Source organism: Orcinus orca, chromosome 16, assembly GCF_937001465.1.
Source record: "Orcinus orca chromosome 16, mOrcOrc1.1, whole genome shotgun sequence".
In the NCBI taxonomy this organism is placed as follows: Eukaryota; Metazoa; Chordata; class Mammalia; order Artiodactyla; family Delphinidae; genus Orcinus; species Orcinus orca.
The window spans coordinates 24,116,986-24,144,559 of record NC_064574.1 but is presented as its reverse complement, the minus strand read 5'-3'; the positions used below and the strand labels follow the sequence as shown (position 1 = coordinate 24,144,559).

Genomic DNA, 27,574 nt, shown 5'->3' with positions numbered 1-27,574 from the left:
TGGGATCCGACCCACCAGAGATCAAACCCGTTGCCCCTGCAGTGGAAGCACGGAGTCTTAACCACTGGACCGCCAATGAAGTCCCCTGCTCTGTGTCTTTGATGCTCAGCTCAAGCCTGGGTCTCTATATATGCAGGTTGAATAAGTAAAGAAACATGTTATATTTGTATGGGGCTATGGATTCGTGGCATGACTTCGGTTGCGGGGCAAAAAAATTCTCTATATGCTACAATAGCCACTAAAATCTGAGCAATTTCACGTTAATAAACATAAACCCAGAGGATCCTGGGAAGGTCCTTTCTTCCTGTATCTGAGCCCTTATCCGAGTTCATGTAGGTACTTTTGGTCCTCAAATTCCAGAAGGTGTTTTAAATTTTTTAAAAAATATGGAACACTTCGGGCTTCCCTGGTGGCGCAGTGGTTGAGAGTCCGCCTGCTGATGCAGGGGACACGGGTTCGTGCCCCGGTCCGGGAAGATCCCACGTGCCGCGGAGTGGCTGGGCCCGTGAGCCACGGCTGCTGAGCCTGCGCGTCGGGAGCCTGTGCTCCACAACGGGAGAGGCCACAACAGTGAGAGGCCCGCGTACTGCAAAAAAAAAAAAAAAAAAAGGAACACTTCACTAATTTGCATGTTATCCTTGGGCAGGAGCTACACTAAACTTCTCTGTATGGTTACAACTTTTGTATATGTATTGTCAAAGTGTGTACAGCTGAACCTTTTGTCCCTGGTTTCCTAGAAGCTCTCCCTAAGCACTGCCCTCTGCCCTGACTACATCAGCTCAGGAAATCCTCTCTTCAGCCTCCAGTCCAGATTTGAAAAGACCACTTCTGTGGAGCCAGGTCATTAAAGAAGAATCTACTTGTTATTTTCAATTATCATTTTCCCCCCCAAATATTCTCTTTCCTTTCATTCCTTCCACAGATACATAATGAGCATCTACTATTTGTCAGGTTCTGACAATTCAGTAGATACAAGATAGTTCCTAACTCTAATTTTGGGGAAAAAGACAAATAAAACCAAGAGAACAAACAAATTAAATAATTACAAACTATGTTAAGTGCTCTGATGAAAATGAACAGTGATAAGGTAGAGAGCAATTTTCCTGTACGAGGCAGGAGATCAAGGGGAGCACTTTCTAGCTAATGTAGTCAAAGAGGACCTCACCGAGGAGATGACAAACTGAAAGCTGTTAAAGGGTTAGTTTTGTAAAAAGCAACAGCCTAGTCAATGGCCCAGTGCCTGGACAGAGCTTGGAGAGAACCATAGAAATGTAAGTCAATGTAGCCAGAGAAATAGCAAGGGTGGAGGATGTGATGGAGAGATTGGTTGTTCTAAGCAGGGCAGTGACATGATTACATTTACATTTAAAAAGTGCAATCTAGGTGCCCTGTTTTTCCAAAGTAAAATAAAGTCATTATTGCCTTCCTAAATAACAAATGTTAAGCATTCCTCTTTGGAACTTCCCAAGTCCCACTGGGAAAACATCTCAGACCCTTGGGGGGTGGCTGCAACTCCGACCTGGTCCCCTGAGGCAGAATACTGCTCCTCTCCACACCAGCAATTGGAATCCCTTCCTAGGAGCTAATGAAGTGAAGCGGAGTGGGGGGGGGGGGATGAGTGCAAAGGCCCTGAGGCGGAAAGGAACCTGGCTTGTTTGAGGACTTGAAAGATGCTGAGAACTGAGAATATGGGGGAGCTGAATGCGTGCCAATGTGAGAGAGGAAAGTTAGGTACAGACTCTGAAGAGCCTGGCACACAGTGAAGATTTAGATCTTAATCTGAAGAACAGCGGGCAACGGGCTTTGAGCAGGGGATGGCTGTGAATATAGTTGCGTTTTGAAAAGCTCCCGCTGTCTGAGTGTGAATGGATTGGAAGAGGAAAGAGTAATTGGGTGGAGAGGACAACCATCATCTAGGAGAGAGGTGATGGTGGACTAGACTGGAGTGCTGGCAGCAGGATACAGAGAAGTAGGAGGCTTCGAGATGCATTCAGGAGGCAAAATTAACAGGTGATGGATAGTGTCCAGTCCTGGCCTTCGTGTGATCACAGTGGATACGAGTGAGAGGGGACTTCGTGCTCCGGACCCGGGAGAAGGCCTGTTCCCGCGCGTCAGGGCAGTGGGCGTGTCCCGCCCGAGCCGTCGCCACGGTGATCGGGTGGGGCGGGGCCGAGGGCGGGGCAGCTGAGGCGCTGCGTCACTCGGTGGAGTCGATGGTGCGTGTGTGTGGGGGGGGGCGGGGGATACGCTGGGCGCGTCCCCGGGGTCACGTGGTGCGCAGCACGCAGAGTCCTTCAGTCGGTTGGACCCGGAGCGGAGCAGCCGGAGCGGGGCTGTGAGGTGAGCTCGCGGCAAGGCGCGGCGAGGTGAAGCCGGCTGGCTGGGGCAGGGTCGGGTCGGGCCGGGCCCGCGTCGCGCGCGTGCCGTGCTGGCGGGATCGGTGACGGACGCCACCACTGCTCCGGTCTCCTAGCCGGCCCCGCTCCCCGCCTGGCCCGGCTCGCCCAGCCCGGAGGGAGGCCCGGGGACCGCTGCTGAGAGCGTGGCGGGCGTGCGGGCGGCGCCCAATCCCTAGGGCTGCCCGCAGGAGTGACGGTGGCTGCGGCCAATCAGCGACTCCCGAGGGGGCTGGGCCGCGGGGTGCGGGGCCCGGGGCGCGGAACGGGCCGTGTTGGGGGTGGGGTGTAAGCGCTAGGGCCGGAGCCTGAGCTGTGTGGCCCTCGAGAGCTACACAAGCAGCCCCTGCAGTTGCCTTGTGCTTTGGGAACGCGTTTTCTTTTACTGACTCTTTTATCCTATTCTGGGGAGCACACCCCTTTCTCAAGCGCCAGACTATGGGAGTGTCCCCTTTCTCTATAGTTTTTAGAAAATGTGGTCGGTGCACCCCGTTTCTTCAGCTCCAGCCCTGGGATGTTATCTAAATTTCCAAAGCCTGCCCAATTAAGGATGTATCCCTTGACCCACGACCCCCAAACTGGGAGGACACTACCTTTTCGAGCCTCCAGTCTGAGTAAGCATCCCCTTTCAAATTTTGGGGTTCTTCCCATTAGCGAGTCTTAAATCTGGGGTCCAATAACTAAAGTTTTTTTGGTACTTATATTCGCACAAAATCGAGGAAGAATTCCCTTTTCCAGGCTCCAAATCTGGCAACGTGCTTTCCAGAATTTCTTAAATTTAGGGGCCAGTTCCTTTCCCTGCTCTTTCAAAATCTGGGAGTGCACCTCATTTCCAGAGTCTACCGAAAATGAGATCCAAATCCTGAAATTTTAGGATACGTATTTGTATTTACACAAGGAAATTCACTACTTTTTCCACTCACTGTATTCTTGCGGTTGCACCGTTTTTCATGAGTTCTCTAAGTCCGACCACCTTATTTCCTGGGGGAGACTTTTCATATCTGAAAGTGTATTTGTTTCCTGTGCCCTCCAGATGTACAGCATGCACTACTTTTGGTTACACAATTCTCAGGGTGCAGCAACCTTCCTGGTGCTTGTTAAATCTGGGACGGCGCACCTTTTTTCTGAGTTTGTTCATTTCCATACGATGGTACAAGGTTCTTGAGCTTTTTTGCCATCCAAGATATTTTCTTTCCTCAGCTTCCTTCCCTCTTTGGAACCCCTTTTCCCTTTAGGTGCTCTCCCTGTCAGAGCAGTGCACCTATTTCCTCTTCCTTCCTCTGGTGAATAAATATCTTCAGCACCACACTTTCTCTGCTTCTGGGGCCTTTTTTCTGTGCACACTTCCTAGTCTTACCTCCTGAAGTCCCCTCCCCCTAGGGGAGGATCTCCCCGCCCATCCTAAAGGGGATGCCTGCATGTTGTCTCCCATGTGTCTCCTTTATCTTTTACTTTTCTGCTAACAGGAGCTCTTTTCTCTTGGCTTGCCCTATCCCCGGGCATTTTTCTGGTTTCTTTCTTTCTTTGGACACTGCTCTGCTTATTGGTGGCTGTAAAGATTTTCCTTTTTCCTCCCCTTGCTCTGGAAGTGGCTTCAAGTCCAGGGCTGCTTGACTCCCCAGCGCTGGATTTAAACTAGAAAGGAATCCCCTTGCATTTCTTTGGTTATTCACAGCGCTCTTAATCCTCCTGGTGGTTTGCTTCCTATAAGATTCTGGTTAGATGGGTACTGTTTTCTCCTTTGCTTTATTTCCCTTCGTTGGAAAAAAACAAAACCAAAAAACCCTCAAGAGATTCTTTAGTCTTGCTTCCAACTCATACGCTTCCTCCCTACATTGGCTTTTTTCCTTCCTTTTATCAAGAAAGGAGGTCATTTGGAGGAATCTCTTGGTCACTCTTTTTTTGTTGTTGTTTCTGGGGGAGAAGTGGGAGATGGATATTTACCTCTCCCCGTAATCCTCTCACTTATCTGCCAAGCCTTGCCCCCAACTCCCTCCTTAAAATCTGCAAATGTCTGAGACCTCTCCTCTCCTAAGAGCCTCTCAGTAGGTTCTTTCTTTTGTATTTCCCTCTGTCTTTCCAGATCTTACTCAGGGCTTCTCAGCGGGAACGAACCAGATTAATTTCTCCACAGCTGGAATCTCAAGTGCTTATGGGATAATGACACCTCTGACCTTTCTCCCTTTCGGGAAGTACTTGAGTGTGCAGCTGTATGAGGCCTCAGTGCGGGAGAGAGTTTGAGCCCGAGAAGCTACCCTGGCAGGACAAGGCAGAAAAATACTGCATTTTCAGGACCACGTCCTTCTGAATCTCATTTGAAGATTGGATGTTTGCCAAGCACCTGCTTCTTAGGGATGCTGGGGGATTTAATGATACTCCTAGGAACCTGTAGGAATTAATGGGGCTTTTGGTGAAGTGCTCTGAACTCAGTGTTGGAACTTGAATAAAATGAATCATTATTGTATTTTCAGAACAACTAAGCTGTTTTAAATTTCATGTGCATGAAAATGCTAGAACTGTGTTATTTCAGGAAGTGAAATGGATCCCACATTTATATCATGTGGTCATTAGTAAGTACCAAATTCATTAAAAAGCGTTGGAGGTCTGTCTGAGCAGTACCTAATAAAATATGGTATACAGAAAGTGAACAGGTACTTTGTCTCTTATTTGCCTGTTTGGTACTCTATCTGTGTAGTGCTATATATATAGTCCACCCTTAAAGTATTCTGCACCAGTGCTGCTCAAACTTGAATGTGCAAATAAATCACCTGGGGTGGGGAGTGTCTTGCTAAAATGCTGATTCTAATCCAGTAGGTTTAGGGTGGGGCCTGAGTATATTCTTTTCTAATTCCCAGGTGGTGTTAATATTACTGAACTAAACTTTGAGTAGTTAGGTTCTGTGCACAAAGTTAAAGATTTCTCTTTGAAAATATGAAGGTGGTGGTTAGCTTTAAGCTGGGGCATTATTTTCCATTCTCTCTTTATCTAGACGCGCAAGCCTTAGAGTTTGTACAAGTCCCCTTTGGAGGACTACTATTTATATTCATTTGTAGTTATTCTAGCATTAAACTTTTAAAATCACGGCTGGAACTTCTTCAGGAGTTTGATTCCTATGTATTTTGTCAAATTTAAATGCTTAACTATTTCTTGGGACTTCCCTGGGGGTGCAATGGTTAAGAATCCGCCTGCCAATGCAGGGGACATGGGTTCGAGCCCTGGTCTGGGAAGATCCCACATGCCGCGGAGCAACTAAGCCTGCGTGCCACAACTACTGAGCCCACACGCCACAACTACTGAAGCCTGCGTGCCTAGAGCTCATTCCCTGCATCAAGAGAAGCCACTGCAATGAGAAGCCTATGCACTGCAACGAAAAGTAGCCCCCGCTCGCTGCAACTAGAGAAAGCCCGTGCACAGCAATGAAGACCCAACACAGCCAAAAACAAATAAACAAATTTATGTAATAAATAAATAAATAAATAAATAAATAAATAAATGCTTAACTATTTCTTGATTGAAGGTAAACATAACTCTTGACATAAAATCATTCTAGTAAATCCTATGTAGTAATCAGCCAGCTCGCCTCTCTGGTTCCTCATCTATTACCCTACCATGGGTAGTGATTCTGAGATACTCCAAGTCAACAGGGTCACAGGTATTGGAATTTCCAAGGAGTCCTTGATTTTCTAGGTCCTGGAAATGGGCCTGGGAGATGCAGGTGCCTGGACCCTGAATGGAAGCTACTGACTTGTCTCTGTATGAAGCTTCACAAAGGTGAATGCCGGTGGGAATATGACATTATTCTTTGGTGGGAATCATGGCTTATGGTGCGCTCTCTCCTTTTATATCCACAGCTATTTTTAAGTCTTAGTGGATTTTTCCTTTCTAAGTGTCTTAGGTCATCTGTACCTATTTCCCTGGCTATATCACCTGTCGTGGACTTTTCCCAGCATGATCCTATTCTGGGCCCTAATCAGGACAAACCTGAATGACTAGACTATTTTGTGTCCTGGTCCTCTCCCTTCCCCCCATCCCTCACATGAGTGTCAGATAGATCCTCTTCAGTAACGGATTTGATCTGGATTTGGCACTAGTCCCAGCTCTTCCACTCACTGTGAGACCTCAGGCAAGTTACTTAATACTACTGGACCTCATTCTCCCCATTTGTAAAGTGAGGGGCTGATTATCTCCAAGGTCTACCCTGCTCTGAGCCTTTGTTCGTGCCTTGCTTAGAAACCCAGTGTCTGTGGGAGCTTGTAGCAGATCTGATTTCCTTCACGTGCTCTTTTGGGCATGCTGCCAATCATTTCCATGTCCGAGTCACTTCTGCCACTGCCTCTTTTCTAGCCGAGGCAGCCACCTTGTCTTCACACCCAGCTTCAGCATTCTTCTGCCTCCGTGTCCTCTGCCATTTCCATGCTTTATTTCATTCAAAACTGTCTAAGCTTCTCAAAGAAGTCTTCCTTGAATTCTCCATTCAACGTTAGCTACTTCCCTGAATCACTAAGAGGGAGTCTGTAGTTGACATGCAATTTTGTTTATTTTCAAGTTCCCTTATCTGATGTGTATTTTAAAAATGTTTTTCCCTCCTCCTCACCCCAGCTTTCTTTTTTGCTTTGAATTAGCAGAGTAGGTAGAATTAAATTTAAAAATGAAGCAGGTAGTTTGCCTTTTGCTGGAGTTTGGGGAAAATGAATGTAATGCTTTTAGCCATCTTGTCTCAAGGTCTCAAGGAAATCAGCTAGCTGGTTCTTCACCCTGGATTTTTTTTTTTTTTTTTTTTTTTTGCGGTATGTGGCCCTCTCACCATTGTGGCCTCTCCCGTTGCGGAGCACAGGCTCTGGATGCGCAGGCCCAGCGGCCATGGCTCACGGGCCCAGCCACTCCGCAGCACGCGGGATCCTCCCAGACCAGGGCACGAACCAGCGTCCCCTGCATCGGCAGGCGGACCCTCAACCACTGCGCCACCAGGGAAGCCCCATCCTGGATTTTAAAGGTGCTTAAACACCCTATCAAATTTGAAAGTGTTTCCTAAGTTCAAACTTCATTTTTTTAAAACAAATTTATTTATTTTATTTATTTATTTTTGGCTGCATTGGGTCTTTGTTGCTGCGCATGGGCTTTCTCTAGTGGTGGCGAGCGGGGGCTACTCTTCCCTGCGGTGTGGGTGCTTCTTATTGCGGTGGCTTCTCTTGCTGCGGAGCACAGGCTCTAGGCATGTGGGCTTCAGTAGTTGTGGCTCGCAGGCTCTAGAGCGTGGGCTCAGTAGTTGTGGCGCATGGGCCCAGTTGCTCTGCAGCATGTGGGATTTTCCCGGACCAGGGATCGAACCCGTGTTCCCTGCATTGGCAGGTGGATTCTTAACCACTGTGCCACCAGGGAAGTCCCCAAACTTCATTAAAAAACTACTTCTAAATGCTCTTCCTTCTAGGAACACACTCAGCCACAAAGCCTGACAAGAAGTTGCTAAGGACAATGATAAGAAATTTAAATTTTAAATAACTTCATCAGTGAGTAAAGCTAACAATTCTTTGAGAGCACCTGATTATTCTCAAGGGCAGCTGCTGATGTTGCTTGGAAATCAGGGATCAAAGATGTATATAACCTAATCCCCCTTCCTCATCTTTCTAGGAAGTGATGGGATGTTTACATGTTTCTTGATAAACCTTTTTTTTTGTCTTTTTTTTTTTTTTGATAAACATACTTTAAACCAAAATGTGTGTTTAGTCAGAGCCTCTTTGGTTAGATTGTAAGTTTGGAGAGGGAGGACGCTCTCCCTGTCTTAATTCATCTTAGCAACTGACCTTTACAGGTTATTGATTAACTTTGGGGTAACCTGTTGAAAATTGAAACCTTGATTTGTAATAATGCTGTGACAACTTTACTAGATCTTGTGCTAGGTATCAATTGTCCTTTGCTTTCTTTGGCCAAATAATGGAAGAGGTGAGTTTTTAGAAATCCCGTAAAATTTTAGCAGCTGGGTATGAGTCACCAAACATAAATAGGGCAGTTGTATGAAAGGGAGGTGGTTCCTGAATCAGTGGACTTAGGGGAAGGAAGAAGAGGAGGGGCCTGGGAAAGGATTTTAAATGATGGTTTTATTTGATAAGAGCTTTTCCCTTGTCAGGAGCATAATCCTAAGATTTTAAAGACTGACTCCCAGGCATCTTAGATGATGTAAGAGGTCTCATCTTGTCCTAGTAGAGACCTGATTTTCAAGAGGTCTCTTTTTCCTGTGGAAAAGGCACATGGCTAGGTGGATTGACGTGCCTTCCTTGCTTATACAGGTGCTGGGATTTATAGGTTGTGGAACCCTAGCCTGGAAATGTGGGCATTTTAGTTAGCATTGTTTGGAGCACTCTATTAGGTCTTATTGAATCTTTACAATTTATCCATTATCTTCATCTAATAGACAGGAAAACTGAGATTAAGTAATTTATTTGTCCAAGGTCATTTGGCTAATGACCCAGGTTGCTTTGCCTGCAAGCCTGGTGCCCTTACATCCTCCTCTCTACAGCTGCCTTACTTTTCTCCCTCAAGGTTTGAATAAGTCACATTAGTCACAATATCAAACAGGTGGCAGCCTGGAATGCAGGACTGAGGCACTGTTGGGAGAAGAGGTGGCCTTGCCACCTCATCTCAGATTCTGTTCCTGACCATGTAAACATCTCTTAATTGTAAAAGCCAAACTCTCCCAGCTGAGGCTGCATTTCTCCCCTTCTTTTTTTTTTTTTTTTTTTTTTTGGTACGCGGACCTCTCACTGTTGTGACCTCTCCCATTGTGGAGCACAGGCTCGGGACGCGCAGGCTCAGCGGCCATGGCTCACGGGCCCAGCCGCTCCGTGGCATATGGGATCTTCCCACACGAACCCGCGTCCTCTGCATCGGCAGGCGGACTCTCAGCCACTGCGCCACCAGGGAAGCCCATTTCTCCCCTTCTTGAGGCCCCGGTGCATGGCTGGTTTGGTCTGCTTGACAGTCTCTAAGTCTCATGGAGTGGTGAATGCTGTCCAAAGTGCTTTGATGAGTAGGACGTCGGTCATACTGTGACCTATATGAGAATTATACATCTGCAATTCAGAAAGGCAAGATAGTTTAAGAGGCCACCTTTCATGTCCAGGCTGCGTGGTATGTGGTGGTGAAGGATCAGAATTTGCAGGCAGAATGCCCGAGTTTGCATTCTAGCATCTGCCACTCTGTTGGGGCTACGTGTCACTTGGGCGTGGGGCTCAAACGTCTTGGGACCCTCCCTGTAGCATAGACATTGGAGGCAGACTTCCAGCATGGCAAGTTTTTAACGTATCTGGACCTCTGTTTTCTTTCTCAAGTATCATCATAACTACCTCACATCTGTCATTGTAAGTATCAGTAAATGTTACCCTTTTCTCTCCATTTCCTAATCTATAAAATGGGAATAAGAAAATCTAATTTATAAGATTATTAAAACTTGGTGAACTGTGAAGAGTTGAGTATATGTTACCATTATTTTGTTTTATTCCTCTTACAAAATGTTTGTAAAATCCCCTATGTTATTTGTTTTTTTATAATTGAAGTATAGTTGATTTACAATGTTGTGTTAATTTCTGCTGTACAGCAGTGATTCAGTTATACATATATATGTATATTCTTCTTTTAATATTCTTTTCCATTATGGTTTATCATAGAATACTGAATATAGTTCTCTGTGCTATACAGTAGGACCTTGTTGTTCAAAGGCCTTATTTTTTTCAATTTTCTAATTTTTTTGGCCACATCTTGCGGGATCTTAGTTCCCGGACCAGGGATCAAACCCGGGGCCCCCTAACCACTGGACTGCCAGGGAATTGCCTCAAAGGCCTTACTTTTAAACGCAGTATAAATAGAGTGGGTTTTGGAGGAGGTCCTGCTTCTCAAATCCCAGCTCTTCCTCCTAGCCAGGTGACCATTGGCAAGTTATTTGCTCTAAGCCTCCTTTCCCTCCTCTGTAAAATGGAATAATACTGCCAACTTCTCTGCATTGTTGGGAATGAAATACTTGTCAAGGATTTAGCCTGTGGTGAAAACTCAGTAAAAGTTAGCCACTTTCTGGTGTTAATAATAAAGACCAGGAACAAAAGTTAATACTTAAAGAATAAGGTAACTAATTGACTTAAATAATTTTTTTTATCTTTAAAGCCCCATGGGCAGTGAATCAGTTGTAATTTAGGAAAATGTCTTTGGAGGTCCCATGGGGTATTGACTCTATCTCCAAATTGTTTTCCTTTGTAATCTAGTGATGCCTCAATTAAGGAATCCTGTAAGAACAGTTTAGTCAGGTATATTTAAAAAAAGGTTCCCTTCCCTAAGAGGAACCCACACAAACCCGCCCCAGAGCTGCCTTCCGCCATTTATAGACTGGAGCCCTCCCTGTGACTGAAAACCGAGCACAGCTTTTCTTAGACTCCAGGGGCCTCGTTCCCTGTGCTTTGCCTTCCTCCCCCTTCCCCCATGGAGTGATAACAGTTCCTACATTTACCTGTGGATAGCACTTTTCAGAGAGCCTCCATATGATTGTCTCCTTGAATCCCTACATCCCTTAAGGTGGATGATACAGGTCTCTTTCCTATCTTTCTTCCTTTTTTGGCCATGAGGAAGCTGAGGTTATCTCATTTAACAAGCATCTGACTGCCAAGTAAGGGCGCTGCTTGTTAGTTGCTGGGGATGCGTATGAGGAGTTAAATGCCTGAGGAGAGATAGGCTCAGAAACAGGCAGTTTCAATGTAGGGTGCTGGGTTGTGGGCCAGATGGCAGGCCAGGCTGCCATGGGTGAATAATGGAGTGGGCCCTGGCCCAGCGCCCTTGGCGAGGTGCTGATGGCTGAGCCCAGTCTGAAGGACCAGGCAGAGGAAGCAGCACTGCAAGGAGTCTTGGTGTGTGGGCGGAATGAGAGCTTATTGTGTGCTAGGCTCTGTGCTAAGTAATTTTTATCTTCACAGCACCTGTATGAAGGTATGAAATAGGTACTGGTACTATCCCCATTTTACAGATAAGGAGCCTGAGGCTCAGAAAGGAAATGACTTGTGCAAGGTTATCTGGAAAATGGTGGAGCTGGGGTCCAAACCCAGGCAGTCTCATTTTGGAGTTCTGGCTCATAACCACCATATGCTGCTGGCCCTCTGCTGAGCTTGTTTGCTCCTCTCCTGGTAATCTCCCGTTTCTAACAACCCCCGGTTTGGTTTGGTCATAATGGCTAGCTCACTGATGGCCTTGATGCTGCACTAATAGTTTGAAGTTTGTTCTGTAGGGGAACTACTGAGCTTTTTTTTTCTTCATTAAAGGTATAATTGACATATAACCTGAAGTGTTTTAAACAGAGGAGTCTTACGATCAGATTTGTGCTTTAGAAATATTACTGTAGCAGCATTGATGAAGAGTAGCCACAGTGCAGTAGTTGGCTAGTAAGATTACCTGGGTTCAGCTCCTTGTCCCAATACTTGGTGGCTTTGTCATTTGGGCAGCTTACTTTCTGAACCTTAGTTTTTGCACCTCTGAAACAGGAATAATAGTAATCCTCATTACAAACCTATGAGGTAGATGCTAAATGAGACGATGTATATGTAAAGCACTTAGAATACTGTATGTCATAAAATAAGCACTCAGAAGTCAGTTTATAAGACAATATTGATTTGGATCTGGGGAGGGTGTGGCTGGAGGTTTTGAGCTCCATTGAGAGTTGTTGCAGTAATCGGATTAGAACCGATGGGGACCTGAACTGGGCAACCACTGGGCAATGGGAGAAACCTAGAAGTAGGTGTGACAAAATGGTGACTGAGAGTGAGATGCAAGGGTGATGCCCATGTTTCTAGCTTGGCACACTGGCCAGTCTTGGAGTCTTAAACTGTGATGGGGAGAAAAGGAGAAGGAACTTGTGAGGATAAGATGATTAGCTCAGTGAAGTTGAGTGATGTGCCAAAGGTCGTTTAGCAAATATATTCTGGAGTCAGGCCTGGGCACTCGGCCCTTCCCATTGTTTCTGGGAAGATCCACTGGCTTAATTTATTCTCAGTAATTCGGAATGAACCTGTGTTTGCTGTCTGTCTGAATTTTAATTGTGGAAGGAAAAGGCTGGCTCTTAGAGAAAGTATTTCAAGTATCTGGGAAGAGGGTAAGGGAATTTTTGGGGGGGGCCTTTTTCTTTCTTCCTGCCTCCTTACTTTCCTCCCCTCTTCCCGTTGTTTCCTTCCTTACCCTCTCAAGTGAAAGAGGCTAATTCAGCTCTTTAGTGTGACTTGGGCAAGGGCCTGAAGGAGTGGTAATGGTTGGCTTTAGACCCAGTCTTCTTTCTGTGTTGTTGAGGAGAGGATAGTGATGGAGGGGCCCTTGCTCCCACTTTAACCAACTTGTCACTTCCCTAGGACTAAAGATGTGCTCTTTTATGTTCTTTGTATTGGATACTATTTGTTAATATTGCATAATAATATTGACTGTAATCCTTTGTGTCTGATGTCCTTTTTGCTAGTGCTACTACTATCACACAGCCATTTTATCACCAGTATTGAATATTTAGTGTGTACTGTGCTAAGCACTTGACATCCGTTAGCTCGCTTATCCTCAGAATCCCAGGACGTAGGGGTTATTAATCTGCTTTTATAGATGGGCAAACAGAGGGAGGCTCAGTGATTTTTCTCATCTTCACTTAGCCAGCAATGAGTGGAGCCAGGGTTCGCCAGAATCTGAGTCTGAAACCTGTCTGCTCCCATCCCTAAGTACTCCCTGGCCTTCCTCCAAGACAGAACTTTGGCAGAGTCCCCTTGGAAGCTTCGTCCTGTGAGACATAGGTGTCACTGGACCTGCTGATATTGTTTATGCTTTTCTGTAACAGTGGTGAGGGCTGCAGGGAGCATCTCCACCTCCTAGGCTCAGGGCTGTGAGGGGAGGGGAGCTCATTCCTTCCTGAGGCACCTTGCCTCTAGGACTTCCCCTCTACCTAGAATTCTCTTCCTCTGGATCTTCACATGGTTGTCTCCTTGTCATTTATTTATTTTAAAGGTGGATTATCTATCTATCTCCTTGTCATTTATTTATTTATTTTAAAGGTAGGTTTGTTTATTTATTTGTTTGTTTATTTATTTATGGCTGCATTGGGTCTTCACGGGATTTCTCTAGTTGCAGAGAGCCGGGAGTACTCTTGGTTACGGTGTGCAGGCTTCTCATTGCGGTGGCTTCTTTTGTTGTGGAGCATGGTCTCTAGGCGCATGGGCTTCAGTAGTTGTGGCTCGTGGGCTCAGTAGTTGTGGCTCGTGGGCTCTAGAGCGCAGGCTTAGTAGTCGTGGCGCACGGGCTTAGTTGCTCCGCGGCATGTGGGATCTTCCCGGACCAGGGCTCAAACCCCTGTCCCCTGCATTGGCAGGAGGATTCTTAACCACTGTGCCACCAGGGAAGCCTGAGGCATAAAGATTTAAGCTGGTCTTTCACTTGCAGTGTCCCTCAGTTTGAAAGGCACCATCACCCTTTAATGGAGGTTGAATTTCAAGCCTGGTGTAAGCACTATTAGATTATTGTAAAGCCTGTTCTGTAGTTTCTGGTGGTTGATATTCTTTCTAGAGTTTATTTTCCCTTAACCCGGTCGAGAGCCGACTCATTGAAAGCTCTTGTTCCATGCCCACCTATCACAAATTCTTTGCTACTTTGAGCCCTCAGTACCTGTCCCCGAGTACAATGCAGTTGCTGAGACAGGACCTCCCAGTTACCATGGCTACAGTACTCTTAAACCTCTCCCAAAATAAAATCCAGAGTCCATGTCAGTACAACATTAAATATAAATGCATTATGAATTCAGAAAATTCTGCTCCCATTTTTTTTTTCTTTTATAGAAGATGTTGGGGGTAGGAGTTTATTAATTAATTTATTTTTGCTGTGTTGGGCCTTCGTTTCTGTGCGAGGGCTTTCTCTAGTTGTGGCAAGCGGGGGCCACTCTTCATCGCGGTGCACGGGCCTCTCACTATCGTGGTCTCTCTTGTTGCGGAGCACAGGCTCCAGACGCGCAGGCTCAGCAGTTGTGGCTCACGGGCCTAGTTGCTCCGTGGCATGTGGGATCTTCCCAGACCAGGGCTCGAACCTGTGTCCCCTGCATTGGCAAGCAGATTCTCAACCACTGCGCCACCAGGGAAGCCCTGCTCCCATGTTTTGAGTACCTACTTTGTGCTAGACATATAGGGGTTTTGCAAATCTTTCTTTCTTTCTTTTTTTTTTTTTGTCTACGCTGCGCCGCTTGTGGGATCTTAGTTCCCTGACCAGGAATCGAACCCACACTCCCTGCAGTGGAAGCACAGTCTTAACCTCTGGAAGGCTACAGAAGTTCTGCAAATCTTTTCCTTTTAGCACCCGAGATAGGGGCCATTAATCCTCATTTGATGAGTTAAGAAAGAGAATCCAAAGATGTAGCTCATAGACTAACGTGTGGTAGTGGTTAAGAATCTGGAGCTGCAGGGCCTAGATTCAAATCCTGGCTCAGCCCCTTTCTATATGGGTGTCCTAGGGTGTCCCTCACTTTTCTCTGTTCTTCTCTGTTTTATCTTTACAATGAGGATTAATAATAGTACTTATCTCTGTGGTGGTTGTAAGGATTACATGACTTAACATTTGTAGAATTAGTTATTATTACTATTGTCAGTGTTTCTTACGTAGGTCTTGTTCTACTCTCCTTTTGTAAGGTTGGGTCACATCATCATAAATAATGAGTAACATTCTTTATTTCATTTATTAGGCATCTGTTGAGTATCAGTCATTCCTTTCCCTAATGGAGCTTAAAGTGTAGTCCTACTACATTAGGTTTTATTTAAATATTCTCTTACTATTATTATTATTATTTGGCGGTACACGGGCCCCTCACTGTTGCGGCCTCTCCCGTCGTGGAGCACAGGCTCCGGACACGCAGGCCCAGCAGCCACGGCTCACGGGCCCCGCCGCTCCGTGGCATGTGGGATCCTCCCGGACTGGGGCACGAACCCGCGTCCCCTGCATCGGCAGGCAGACTCCCAACCACTGTGCCACCAGGGAAGCCCCTGTTTTCAATTTTTTTTTTTTTTTTTTTTTTTTGCAGTACGCGGGCCTCTCACTGTTGTGGCCTCTCCTGTCGCGGAGCACAGGCTCCAGATGCGCAGGCTCAGCGGCCATGGCTCACGGGCCCAGCCACTCCGCGGCATGTGGGATCTTCCCGGATCGGGGCACGAACCCGTGTCCCCTGCATTGGCAGGCAGACTCTCAACCACTGCGCCACCAGGGAAGCCCTGTTTTTAATATTTTTAAAAATTTTATTTATTTTTTGGTTGCGTTGGGTCTTTGTTGCTGAGCGCGGGCTTTCTCTAGTTGCGGCGAGTGGGGGCTACTCTTCATTGTACTGCGCGGGCTTCTCATTGCCGTAGCTACTGTTGTTGTGGAGCACTGGCTCTAGGCATGCGGGCTTCAGTAGTTTTAGCTCGTGGGCTCTAGAGCGCAGGCTCAGTAGTTGTGGCGCACGGGCTTAGTTGCTCCGCAGCACATGGGATCTTCCTGGACCAGGGATTGAACCTGTGTCCCCTGCGTTGGCAGGTGGATTCTTAACCACTGTGCCACCAGGGAAGTCCCTTTCTTATTATTAAACATGTAAGTTATATCTAGCTTCCCCAGCATCGTATGTAAAGAGCTATTGTTTTTTTCTCGTTTTCACAAATGATTTATTTTTATCCTGGACTGTGTCCTTCTGATTGAAATTACTGACTCCAAGTGTAGAAGCAGTTTTACAGCTTGTTCCTTTTTTCCAGATTGAGGTATAAAACGATGGCCATGGTCAGGGCCTCAGGCAGTGGTTCAAGTGTTCCAATTTTCTCACGGCTTAGGTGTTGTCCTTTCTGGAAGATTAAATATTTCTGCTTGCTATATAATGGTGTAATAATTCTGTCACAACATTTGAAAAGCACTCAATTGCTTCATCTTCCTGTATTCAAACTATGTTTATGTCTAAAGGCATGAGTATAAGCATAGCATGGACTTTGGTAAGGGAAAGAGGAAGGGCCTTCAAGAAGTGGTTTGTCTACCTCTGGGAAAATCCTGTTACCTGTGATAGGAGACATGTCTCCTGCCTTGGAGGACCTTGAAAGCAGTTAGCCCCTCTGCACCTCGATTTCCTTTCTGTACAATGGGAATATCACAGTTAGTCCTAACTACATCATTTGGCAGTTGTGTAGGTCCAGAAAATAGTTTAAGGATGAAGGCCTTTTACATATTTAAATAATCTATTTTTTAAAAATACGAAAAAATATAAAGAAGTAATTCAAAATTAAAATCTCACCAACTAGATAATCCCTGCTGACAATTAAAGTAAAAACAAAGAAGTACATTCTTATTTTTTAATGTATTTTATTTATTTATTTATTTATTTATTTATGGCTGCGTTGGGTCTTCGTTGCTGCGCGTGGGCTTTCTCTAGTTGCGGTGAGCAGTCTTCTCATTGTGGTGGCTTCTTTTTGTTGTGGAGCACAGGCTCTAGGTGTGTGGGCTTCAGTAGTTGTGGCGTGTGGACTCTAGAGCGCAGGCTCAGTAGTTGTGGCGCACGGGCTTAGTTTCTCTGTGGCATGTGAGATCTTCCTGGACCAGGGCTCGAACCCGTGTCCCTCGCATTGGCAGGCAGATTCTTAACCACTGAGCCACCAGGGAAGCCCCAGAAGTACATTCTTAAGGTTAAAAAATTCTAACAACACAGAAGGGTAAAGAATGAGAAGTTAAATTTTCATGCTCTATTCCTTTCATTAAGGGAACTACTTAAAACAGTTATTTTCTTCCTTCCAAGAAATAATTTTATGCATATACTATAATAGATCTGTTTGCATTAAAGAGATAACACCAGACACAGGCCTCTACACCATGCCTATTTTATTTGACAGTGTATCTTGTAGATGGCTCCATATCAGCATCTACAGATTGCCATTAAAAAAAAATTAATTAATTAATTAATTAATTAATTTTTGTCTGTGTTGGGTCTTTGTTGCTGTGCGCAGGCTTTCTCTAGTTGCGGCGAGCAGGGGCTAGTCTTTCATTGCGGTGCACAGGCATCTTACTGTGGTGGCTTCTCTTGTTGCAGAGCATGGACTCTAGGCACACGGGTTTCAGTAGTTGTGGCTCACGGGCTCTAGAGCGCAGACTCAGTAGTTGTGGCACATGGACCTAGTTGCTCTGTGGCATGTGGGATCTTCCCGGACCAGGGCTCGAACCCGTGACCCCTGCATTGGCAGGCGGATTCTTAACCACTGCACTACCAGAGAAGCCCAGCCATTTTTCCTTTTAATAGATGTACAACATTCCATTATATAGATGGCCATAATTCATTTAACTAGCCCTCTTTTTTAATGGACATTTTAGGTGCAGAAATTATGAAACTATATTGTTTATCCTTACAGGTAATTTGGCAGACTTTGGGGGATGTATCTGTCGGATAAGTTACTGGCAATGGGGACTGCCGGGTTGCAGGTATTTGCATTTTTGTAGATAGCGCCAAGTTGCCTCTAGAAAAGATTTTCCAATTTATGCTTCTACCAACAGTGTATAAGCATCGTTTTTTCCTCATCCCTGAAGACACTGGGTATTTTACCTTGAAATTTTTAGTCTGAGAATTGAAAAATTGTTATTTTGATTTGCATTTCCTTTAATTTAGGGTGAGGTTATGTCGATAATATAATATCACATGCTTATTAGACCTTTATATTTTCCCCGCCCCCCCCCAAACCTCCCCCTTCCCTGGGAACCTGCCAGTTCTTACACTTTGCCCATTTAAAAATAAATAAATTTATTTATTTATTTTTGGCTGCGTTGGGTCTTCGTTGCTGCACGCGGGCTTTCTCTAGTTGCGGCAAGCCGGGGCTACCCTTTGTAGTGGTGCGCCGGCTTCTCATTGTGATGGCTTCTCTTGTTGTGGAGCACAGGCTCTAGGTGCGTAGGCTTCAGTAGTTGTAGCACGCGGGCTCAGTAGTTGTGGCTTGTGGGCTCTAGAGCACAGGCTCAGTAGTTGTGGTGCACAGGCTCAGTTCCTCCATGGCATGTGGGATATTCCTGGACCAGGGATCGAACCCATGTCCCCTGCATTGGCAGGCGGATTCTTAACCACAGCGCCACGAGAGAAGCCCATACACTTTGCCCATAAGTGAGTTGTTTAACTTTTTTCGTTCTTCGTTTGTATGCACTCTTTGTTAATAAAGGAAGTTAGCCCTTTGGTCATATGTGTTGCAGTTATTTTCTCCCAGTTTGTTGTTTGTGAAAGTGCCCTTTAAACTGTGTTACACAGTGTACATTTAAAGTTTTCATTGTCATTGATACAGGGGCATTGACTGCAAATACTGTATATAAGGAAATAAACTGGGCTCTCTGTCTCCTGTGTAGCAGTGAGCTCACATTGTAGGAAAACTTGTTTAAAAAAAAAATCTTTTTTTTGCCATGCTCCGTAGCTTGCGGGATCTTAGTTCCCTACAGGGATCGAACCCATGCCCCATGCAGTGGAAGCGTGGAGTCCTAACCACTGGACCACCAGGGAGTTCCCTGTAGGGAAATTTGAATGTAAAGGAGTAGTTTGAAGTCCTGCCAAGGTCTTTAAGTGGAATCATTTGTGAATACAGATTGCATCAGATTTTTTCTCATAGTTTTTCTGGATGTCCTTACTAAACATATTTCCTTTTCCTATTCTGGAAGCTAGAGCTTTCTGGTAGAAAAAAACTAAGGCCCTGAAGAATGGGTAAGTTAAAAGCTACAGAATCTTAGCCCTCTTGCCTCTTGAGAAAAATTTGTGTTTAAAACTAAATGTGAAGCAACGAAGACCCAATGCAGCCAAAAATAAATAAATAACATAAATTAAAAAAAATTTTAAAACCCCCTAAATTTAGGAGTAAAAACGTACTTCTTATGTAATCTTTTTAATTCCTGCTTCTGTCTTGAACTCTTTTTTATTCTTCAGTAGATTTGCCAAATTAAATTGAGACTTTGCGGTGATTGTCCCTCACCTTGCCCTTTGTTAGAGCTCCTTCATCTCTTCTCATATTTGTGTTTGTCTTCCTGGGTGGACTGGAGCTGCAACTGAGTTGGATTTCTGATTCCTGATTTCCAGCACAGTGCCTTACTGACAGTGCTCACTAATCGTTTGTTGAATGAATAAATGTGAAATTTAAAAACAAACTCTGCTATCCCCAGAGGAGTAGAGGGAAGATTTGGGCATGGGTCATAAAAGCCACATTAGTCCTTAGTCTTGTACTGTGTGGTAACAGAGAGTGAAGCTTCAAATAAGTGGCTCAGGGACTTCCCTAGTGGCACAGTGGTTAAGAATCTGCCTGTCAATGCAGGGGATGCGGGTTCAATCCCTGGTCTGGGAAGATCCCACATGCCACGGAGCAACTAAGCCTGTGCACCACAGCTACTGAGCCTGCGCTCTGGAGCCAGCATGCCACAACTACTGAGCCTGTGTCCCGAAACTACTGAAGCCTGTGTGCATAACATGCTCTGCAACAAGAAGAAGAAGCCACCGCAATGAGAAGCCCATGCACCGCAACGAAGAGTAGCCCCCACTCCCTGCACAACGCAGCCATAAATAAATAAATAAATAAATAAAACAAATAAATAAAACAAATAAGTGGGTCAGAGTTACAGTGAAACAGGTTTCAGTTCATGATAAGGAAGACCTTCGACAATTCAGCCTCAGGAGGAATTGGTTTTCTTGAGCCATTAAGAATAATTTGCTCATTTTCATTCACTGCCTTGTTCCCACACTCCTGTACTTTAATGGAAGGCATCCTAGGGAAGTTGTGTGGTAAAAGAATTAATTCAGAAATCAAGCAGACCTGGGCTTTTGTTCTGGGGCTGGTCACTTAGCACCTGAACCTTAGCCCAATTACTTTAAACCTAATTTCTTCATTTGTGATAATAGAAGTATTAGTAGCTACAAACTATATAGTCCTTACTTTGTACCAGTGTTCCTTAAATGGATTATCTCATTTAGTTTTCACACCCACTGCCTGGAGATAGGTACTATTATCACCATCCCCATTTTAGGGAGGGGAAACAAATTCAGAGGGGTTAAGTAATCTACCCAGCTTCATTCAGCTAATAAAGGGTGGGGCTGAGGATTAAAGGCTAAGCACTTAATCCTGTTACATTCCACTATATTACATGACATCTATAAAAGGGAGCTGTCTCCCTGCATGAAGTCTGATAAATACTAGCTGCTCTGGTGAGTTTTTTTTTTCCTGAATTAAAAAAAGAATTTATTTATTTATTTTTGGCTGCACTGGGTCTTTGTTGCTTCACGCAGGCTTTTCTGTAGTTATGGCGAGCAAGGGCTACTCTTCTTTGCAGTGCGCGGGCTTCTCATTGGGGTGGCTTCTCTTGTTGTGGAGCACTGGCTCTAGGTGCGTGGGCTTCAGTAGTTGTGGCACGGGCGCTCAGTAGTTGTGGTGCATGGGCTTAGTTGATCCTCAGCATGTGGGATCTTCCCGGACCAGGGCCCTGCATTGGCAGGCGGGTTCCTAACCACTGCGCCACCAGGGAGGCCCTACTCTGGTGAGTTTTCAGTGCCACTCTGTCTTTATTCTTGTCTGGCTTCACCTTTTCATATAATCTGAGAGGTGAGACTATTACTTGGTATACATGAAGTCAAAAATAAAAAGATAATTTGAGGTGGTGTTGCTCCTAAGTCAAAGTGAAGACTCTTCTACTGATTGGATTTACTTACGTCAGATTCATATCTCATTTTCCTGGAGAGTGTGAAGTATAGACAGTCAAACCTCTGACTCTCTCTTTGCTAGGGTGCGTATAATCCAAATACCCTTATTTGATGTAGCTTTTCAGTTTATTAGGTTTCAGATTCCTTAGTTACAACTGTCAACCATTCCTTTCTTGGTCTGATTTGCTTTGTGCGTTCTCCAATATCAGCCCTTTGGAATGAGTTGTTTAATGTAATGGATAGCTCATCCTTTACATTACATATATTTTTTCTTATGGAAAATTTCCATTATGGAAAACAATAAGTTTAGGAAACTGTTTAAGAGGAAAAGATCACTTACAACCTTTTTTTTTTCTTCCTTTTTTTTTTTTTTAATGCACATGAAGTTTTATTTGAGCTCAAAGGGGTGTAATTTTACATCCTGGTTTTTCATGTAATATATTGCAAGAAAATGTGATGGTATTACACATTAGATGTGAGGACCCAGTTTTTTTTTTTTTTTTCCATTTTTAATTTTTTTGGTCACACTGCACGGCTTGCAGGATCTTCGTTTGAACCCGGGCCCAGGGCAGTGAAAGAAAGCTCCGAGTCCTAACAACTAGATGGCCAGGGAATTCCCGTGAGGTCCCACTTTTGTGATTATTCCTCATTCATCCACTGCAAAGATTGCCCTCCTGGTATGAGGCAGATACTGCCCTGGCAGTGCAGGCTGTTGGGTTCCAAAGTTCAGTGGGAGAGAATTTACTCAGGGCTAGTCTTGCTCTATGGAGGTCACCTGCTCAAGTGCCCCAAGAGCTCAGAATGGCTACATCTCCATCAGAACCACCAGTAGCCTCTAAAGATAAATTTTACTCACATAGAAAATGACCACCAATTCCAGTACCAAAAGGCTCGATAAAGAATTGGGAAAATATATCAATAAATTGTCAGAATGTACTCAAGAATGGGTAGAAATATAAATAAATCAAAAAATATATAAATAGATCAAAGAATGAATAAATAGATCTTTCTTGGCCAGCCTTCCAAAAGTAGGGCCAGAAATCAGCATTCAGATTTTGTTCGCTTCCTTTGTAGCACTTAAAATTCATAGCAGTTACAGCTTGCAGTTAAGTCATTTGTCTGTTTACTGGCTACATTTTTGTTTTCCCCCAGTAGACTGGAGGCTTTATGAGGCCAGGAACTGTGTCTCTTTTGGTCTTGATGACTGTTTTCCTAAATAATCTCTCAGCAGGTATTTGTTGCATACTTCAGCAAATGATTAAATTTAGTTCTGAGAGTGATTGTTTTTTTGGTGTTCTGAGAGGTGCCCCTTATAGGTGAATTCTTGGTAAACAGTGTTGAGGGAGGGTCTCCTTACAGTTCCAGAGACTACAGGATGCTGCATAATAGAGAAGGAGGAACAGTGGAGGACACACCTGTGTTAGGATGAGGGCAGGAGTAAAGGAGGGCACTGACAGGGTTTCCTGGAGCTTTGTGTTTTGAATAATGCCTGTTTGTCTTTTCTGTGTAGTGAGTGTTACTCCACTCTGGGCAGACTTTGCCTAAGTTTCATAAATTTTAATTGGCTTTTTCAGGAGAATAAAGGCAGCCCCCGTTGATGACTGAAAATGACAAAGCATCCACCTAACAGACGAGGAATCAGCTTTGAAGTGGGAGCCCAGTTGGAAGCCCGGGACCGATTAAAAAACTGGTACTTTTACATTTTTCTGTTAATTAAATCCCTTCAGTAAAGGACTTTTGCCAGCACTGATAAAGAGGGGTAGCCTGGGCTTTTCTGTAGTGTTTTCCTGCTCCTTGACTCTTGGAAGGTGGAAGGAGACTTAAGTCTAGAGCTGTGGAATGTCCTTTGTCTTTGCTGCTGGGATCCCTGTGTCAAGTGGACCATCCTGTTATATTTGTTTCCCTTCTCTGCCTGTTCATCTGAAGGAGTTATGGGAAGAAGAAGCAGGAGTGGCTGCAGGGAAGGAAAGATTAATAGTGGCAGCTCTCTTGCTCTTGGCTGCCTGTCTGAAAGATCAGGGATGGAAGAATGAAGAAAAGGGGTTAGATTGGAACAGCTTGTGTGTTGTGAACAAGTCCTGTTTTCTGGATGTGTTGTTGTACAGTTGAAACTCAGTCATCACATTTTAGGGATGATTAGATTCAGAGGCTGAGAGGTTGTAGTCCCGAATTTGTCATTGACTTGTGACCTCTGGCTGGTAATTAACCACTTTGAGCATCAGCTTCCTCTATAAATGTGGGTACTAGTAATATTGACCTCACAGACTTTTTTCTGAGAATCAAATAGGATATGTTGGAAAAGGCCTTATAAACTGTAAAATGATGGTTGTTGTTGAGGATATCCTAGAATTTAGTCATTTGTTAATGCTTAAGGTGAAAGTGGGAGTTTCAGAACTCAAACCTTTCTGTGAATTTTCATAAGGAAGAGTATAGTGCTCTTGAGGGCTATCTCAAAATAGGCTGACCAGCTCCTGGGGTGTAGAAAGAGAAGATGGGAAGGGAAGCAGGGGAAATGCCTGGGGTAGAAAGTGTCTCTGCTGCCTTTTGGGGCTGAGAGATTTGATATAAAAATTAGAGACACTTTGAACACCTAGTTGTTTTTAGGCTGTTTGTATTTCTGTAATTATTTCCCTTTTTTGGTCCCTCAGTTTTTTTTTTTTTTTTTTTTTTTGCGGTATGTGGGCCTCTCACTGCTGTGGCCTCTCCCGTTAGGGAGCACAGGCTCCGGAGGCGCAGGCTCAGCGGCCATGGCTCACGGGCCCAGCCGCTCCGCGGCATGTGGGATCTTCCCAGACCGGGGCATGAACCCGTGTCCCCTGCATCGGCAGGCGGACTCTCAACCACTGCGCCACCAGGGAAGCCCCTCAGTATTTTTTTAAGGCAGCTTAATCAAGAGAAAGAATTGCTTTTAAATTTGGGGGGAAAAAACAAAATATAGAAAAAGTTTAAAAGTACAGCTAACTATAAAATAATCTGTGTACTTATCACTTGGAATTACTGAATATTAACACTTCTATTTTACTTATATTTAAAAAAATAAAGGACATAAAACGTTTCTGGTATAATGGAAGTACCTTTTATACCCTTCCCAATTCAAATTCCCCTCCTGCATTCCTTAGAGGCAACGAGCGTCCTGTAGTTAGTTCTGTCCATGTTTTACATTTTTACTGTATGTATCCATAAATAATACTAGTTAGCATCACTTTGGGTATTTTAAAAAAATTCCTATAAGTGGTCTCATTGTTTGTTTCTCTCCTGTATTTCATGTTTTTGTGATTTACCCATATTGATATGACATATTCATCCTAATTTCTTATTTATTTCTTTATTTTTGGCTGCGTTGGGTCTTCATTAATGCATGTGGGCTTTCTCTAGTTGCGGAGAGGCTACTCTTCGTTGCGGTGTGTGGGCTTCTCATTGCAGTGGCTTCTCTTGTTGTGGAGCATGGGCTGTAGGCGTGTGGGCTCAGTAGTTGTGGCCGTGGGCTCTAGAGTGCAGGCTCATTAGTTGTGGTGCATGGGCTTAGTTGCTCCGCAGCATGTGGGATCTTCCTGGACCAGGGCTCAAACCTGTGTCCCCTGCATTGGCAGGTGGATTCTTAACCACTGAACCACCAGGGAGGTCCTGTGTGCAAGTTTCTATGTGGACATAACTTTTCAACTCATTTGGGTAAATACTAAAGAGTGTGATTACTGGATCATATGGTACGAGTATGTTTAATTCTGCAAGAAACTACCAAATTGTCTTTCAAAGTGGCTGTACCATTTGGCATTTCTACCACCTAGGAATGAGAGTACATGTTGTTCCACATCCTTGACAGTATTTGGTGTTGTCAGTGTGTTGGGTTTTGGCCATTAAAATAGGTATATTGTTATTTGAATTTGCGATTCTCTATTGAAATATGTCGAATATATTTCATATACTTATTTGCCATCTGTATATTTCTTTGGTGAGGTGTCTGTTAAGGTCTTTTGTCCATCTTTTAATTGGTTGGTTGTTGCTTTTCTTTTTTTGTTGGTTATTCTTATTGTTGAGTTTTAAGAGTTCTTCGTATACTTTGGATAACAGTTCTTTACCAGATGTTTCTTTTGTAAGTATATGGGATTTAAGGCCATGAGACTGGGTGAGCTTTCTAGGGCTGCACTGTCCAAAAAAGTAGCCACTAGCCACAAGTAGCTATTTACATAAAATTAATTCAGTTCCTTAGTCACCCTAGGCACATTTCCAGCGCTCAGTGGCTAGTGGCTACTGTATTGGAGAATGGAGACATAGAAAATTTCCACTGAGAAGGTTCCATTGGACAGTGCTGATTTAGGGAGTCAATATAGATAAAAAGGAGGATTGAGCCCTGGTGCCTTCCGGTGTCTAGACGTTAGCAGATGAAGAGGAACCAGTTTCTTTAACTGGGAAGGAGTGACTGTTGAGGCAGGAGGAAATCCATGGAGGTGTCTAGAGCAGCGGTCCCCAACCTTTTTGGCACCAGGGACCGGTTTCGTGGCAGACAATTTTTCCACAGACCCGGGTGGGGGAGGGAGCGATGGTTCAGGTGGTAATAGGAGCAATGGGGAGCGGCAGATAAAGCTTCACTCGCCAGTCTGCCACTCACCTCCTGCTGTGCAGCCCGGTCCCTAACAGGCTGCGGACGGTAATGGGGCGGGGAAGGGGTGGGGGGGACATAACTCCTGCTCTAGAGGACAAGTGGAAAAGGTGTTTCAAGAAGCAGGGAGTAGGGCTTCCCTGGTGGTGCAGTGGTTGAGAGTCCGCCTGCCGATGTAGGGGACATGGGTTCGTGCCCTGGTCCGGGAAGATCCCACATGCCACGGAGCAGCTGGGTCTGTGAGCCATGGCCGCTGAGCCTGCGCGTCCGGAGCCTGTGCTCCGCGACGGGAGAGGCCACAACAGTGAGAGGCCCGCGTACCGCAAAAAAAAAAAAAAAAAAGAAGAAGCAGGGAGTAATCACTTCAATCTTGTGATGCTGGTAGGTCACATAAAATGAGGATTGAGTGACTGTTGACTTGGTTACATCAAGGTTGTGGATGACCTTGACAAGAATTGTTTTAATGGAGCAGTGAGGACAAAAACTGATTGGCATGCGTTCAAGGAAAACAGGAGAGAAGGAACTGTGGTGTGATGCAAAGTGGGAGGAATTGGCCATTGATAGGAGCAGATAGTTCATTTATTATAAGGGGAAGAGGGAAACTGGGTATATAGGTAGAGATGAAGGTTTACTTGTAGAGTTGGTGATGGGAGCATGTGTTTTTTTGTATTTTCAAATTGAGGTATAATTTACAAACAGTAAAATTCACTCTTTTCAGCGTACAATTCCATGAAGTTTGCCAGACTCATACAGTCATGCATGCATGCACCACCATAATCAAAATGTAGCATTTTTATCACCCCACAAAATTGACTTGTGTTCATTTGTAGTCAACCTCTCCTGCAGCCTCCAGCCCTTGTCATCTACTGATCCGTCCTCTGTCCATATAGTTTTGCCTTTTCCAGAATGTCATATAAATGGAGTCATGCAATATGTAGCCTTTTAAGTTTGGCTTCTTTCACTTACAGTGCATTTGAGATTCATCCATATTTTTGTATGAATCAGTAGTTCCTTTTATTGCTGAGTAGAATTAAATCGTATGGATGTATAGTTTATCTATTTACCTGTTTGAAGAAATGAATTGTTTCCAGTTTTTGGTGAATATGAATGAACATGAATACAGGTTTTGTGAGAACGTAAGTTTTCATTTCTCTTGGATAAATATCAAGGTGTGATTGCTGGGTCATATGTTAAGTGTGTGTTTGACTTGATGAGAAACTGCTGAACTGTTTTCCAGTGTGGCTGTTCCATTTTGCATTTCCACCAGCAAAGTATGAGAGTCCCAGTTGCTCTGTATCTTTGCCAGCCCTTAGGGATTCTTTTGTTTCCCTCTTTTTTAGTTTTTATTTTTAAAATTGAGATATAATTTACATATCATTCACTCCTTTAAAGCATACAAATCAGTGGTTTTTAGTATATTCACAAAGTTGTACAACCATCACCACTCTCTGATTCCAGAACATTTTCATCACCCCAAAAAGAAACCTCATATCTATTAGCAGTCACTTCCCTTAGTTCTCTCCAGCCCTAGGCAACCACTAATATACTTTCTGTCTCTGTAGATTTGCCTATTGTGGGCATTTCATAGAAACCAAATCAAATAATACATGTTCCTTTGTGACTGGCTTCTTTCACTTAACATGGTATTTTCAACATTCATTTGTGTTATAGCATATATAACATTCTTTCTCATGGATGAATAATATTCTATATATGGATATACCATATTTTGTTTATCCATTCATCAGTTGATAAATATTTGTATCATTTTCGCTTTTTGGCTATTGTGAATAATGCTGTTATGAGCATTTGTGTATGAGTTTGAGTGTGGACCTCTGTTTTCATATCTCTTGGATATCTACCTTGGATATCTACCTAAGAGTGAAATTG

At 44.3% G+C, this 27,574-nt stretch overlaps 1 protein-coding gene and 1 non-coding gene across 7 annotated transcripts in view; one reads left to right on the top strand and one right to left on the bottom strand.

Annotated features, from left to right (window-relative positions):
• Positions 1 to 601: 601 nt before the first annotated feature.
• LOC117202524 (U6 spliceosomal RNA) lies at positions 602 to 708 on the bottom strand. The gene has a single exon (XR_004484947.2). It is a non-coding gene; the product is annotated as a U6 spliceosomal RNA (small nuclear RNA).
• Positions 709 to 2,186: 1,478 nt separating this feature from the next.
• The window catches only part of PHF20 (PHD finger protein 20), a 133,463-nt gene continuing 108,075 nt past the window's right edge, over positions 2,187 to 27,574 (top strand). For 2 of the 6 annotated variants that reach the window (XM_049699071.1, XM_049699069.1), the window contains exons 1-2: positions 2,347 to 3,010; positions 22,662 to 22,777. In XM_049699071.1, the coding sequence (XP_049555028.1) occupies positions 22,695 to 22,777 (83 nt within the window). In that variant the 5' untranslated portion in view covers positions 2,347 to 3,010; positions 22,662 to 22,694. The other 4 variants (XM_033433630.2, XM_049699068.1, XM_033433629.2 and 1 more) reach the window with 4 other exon arrangements.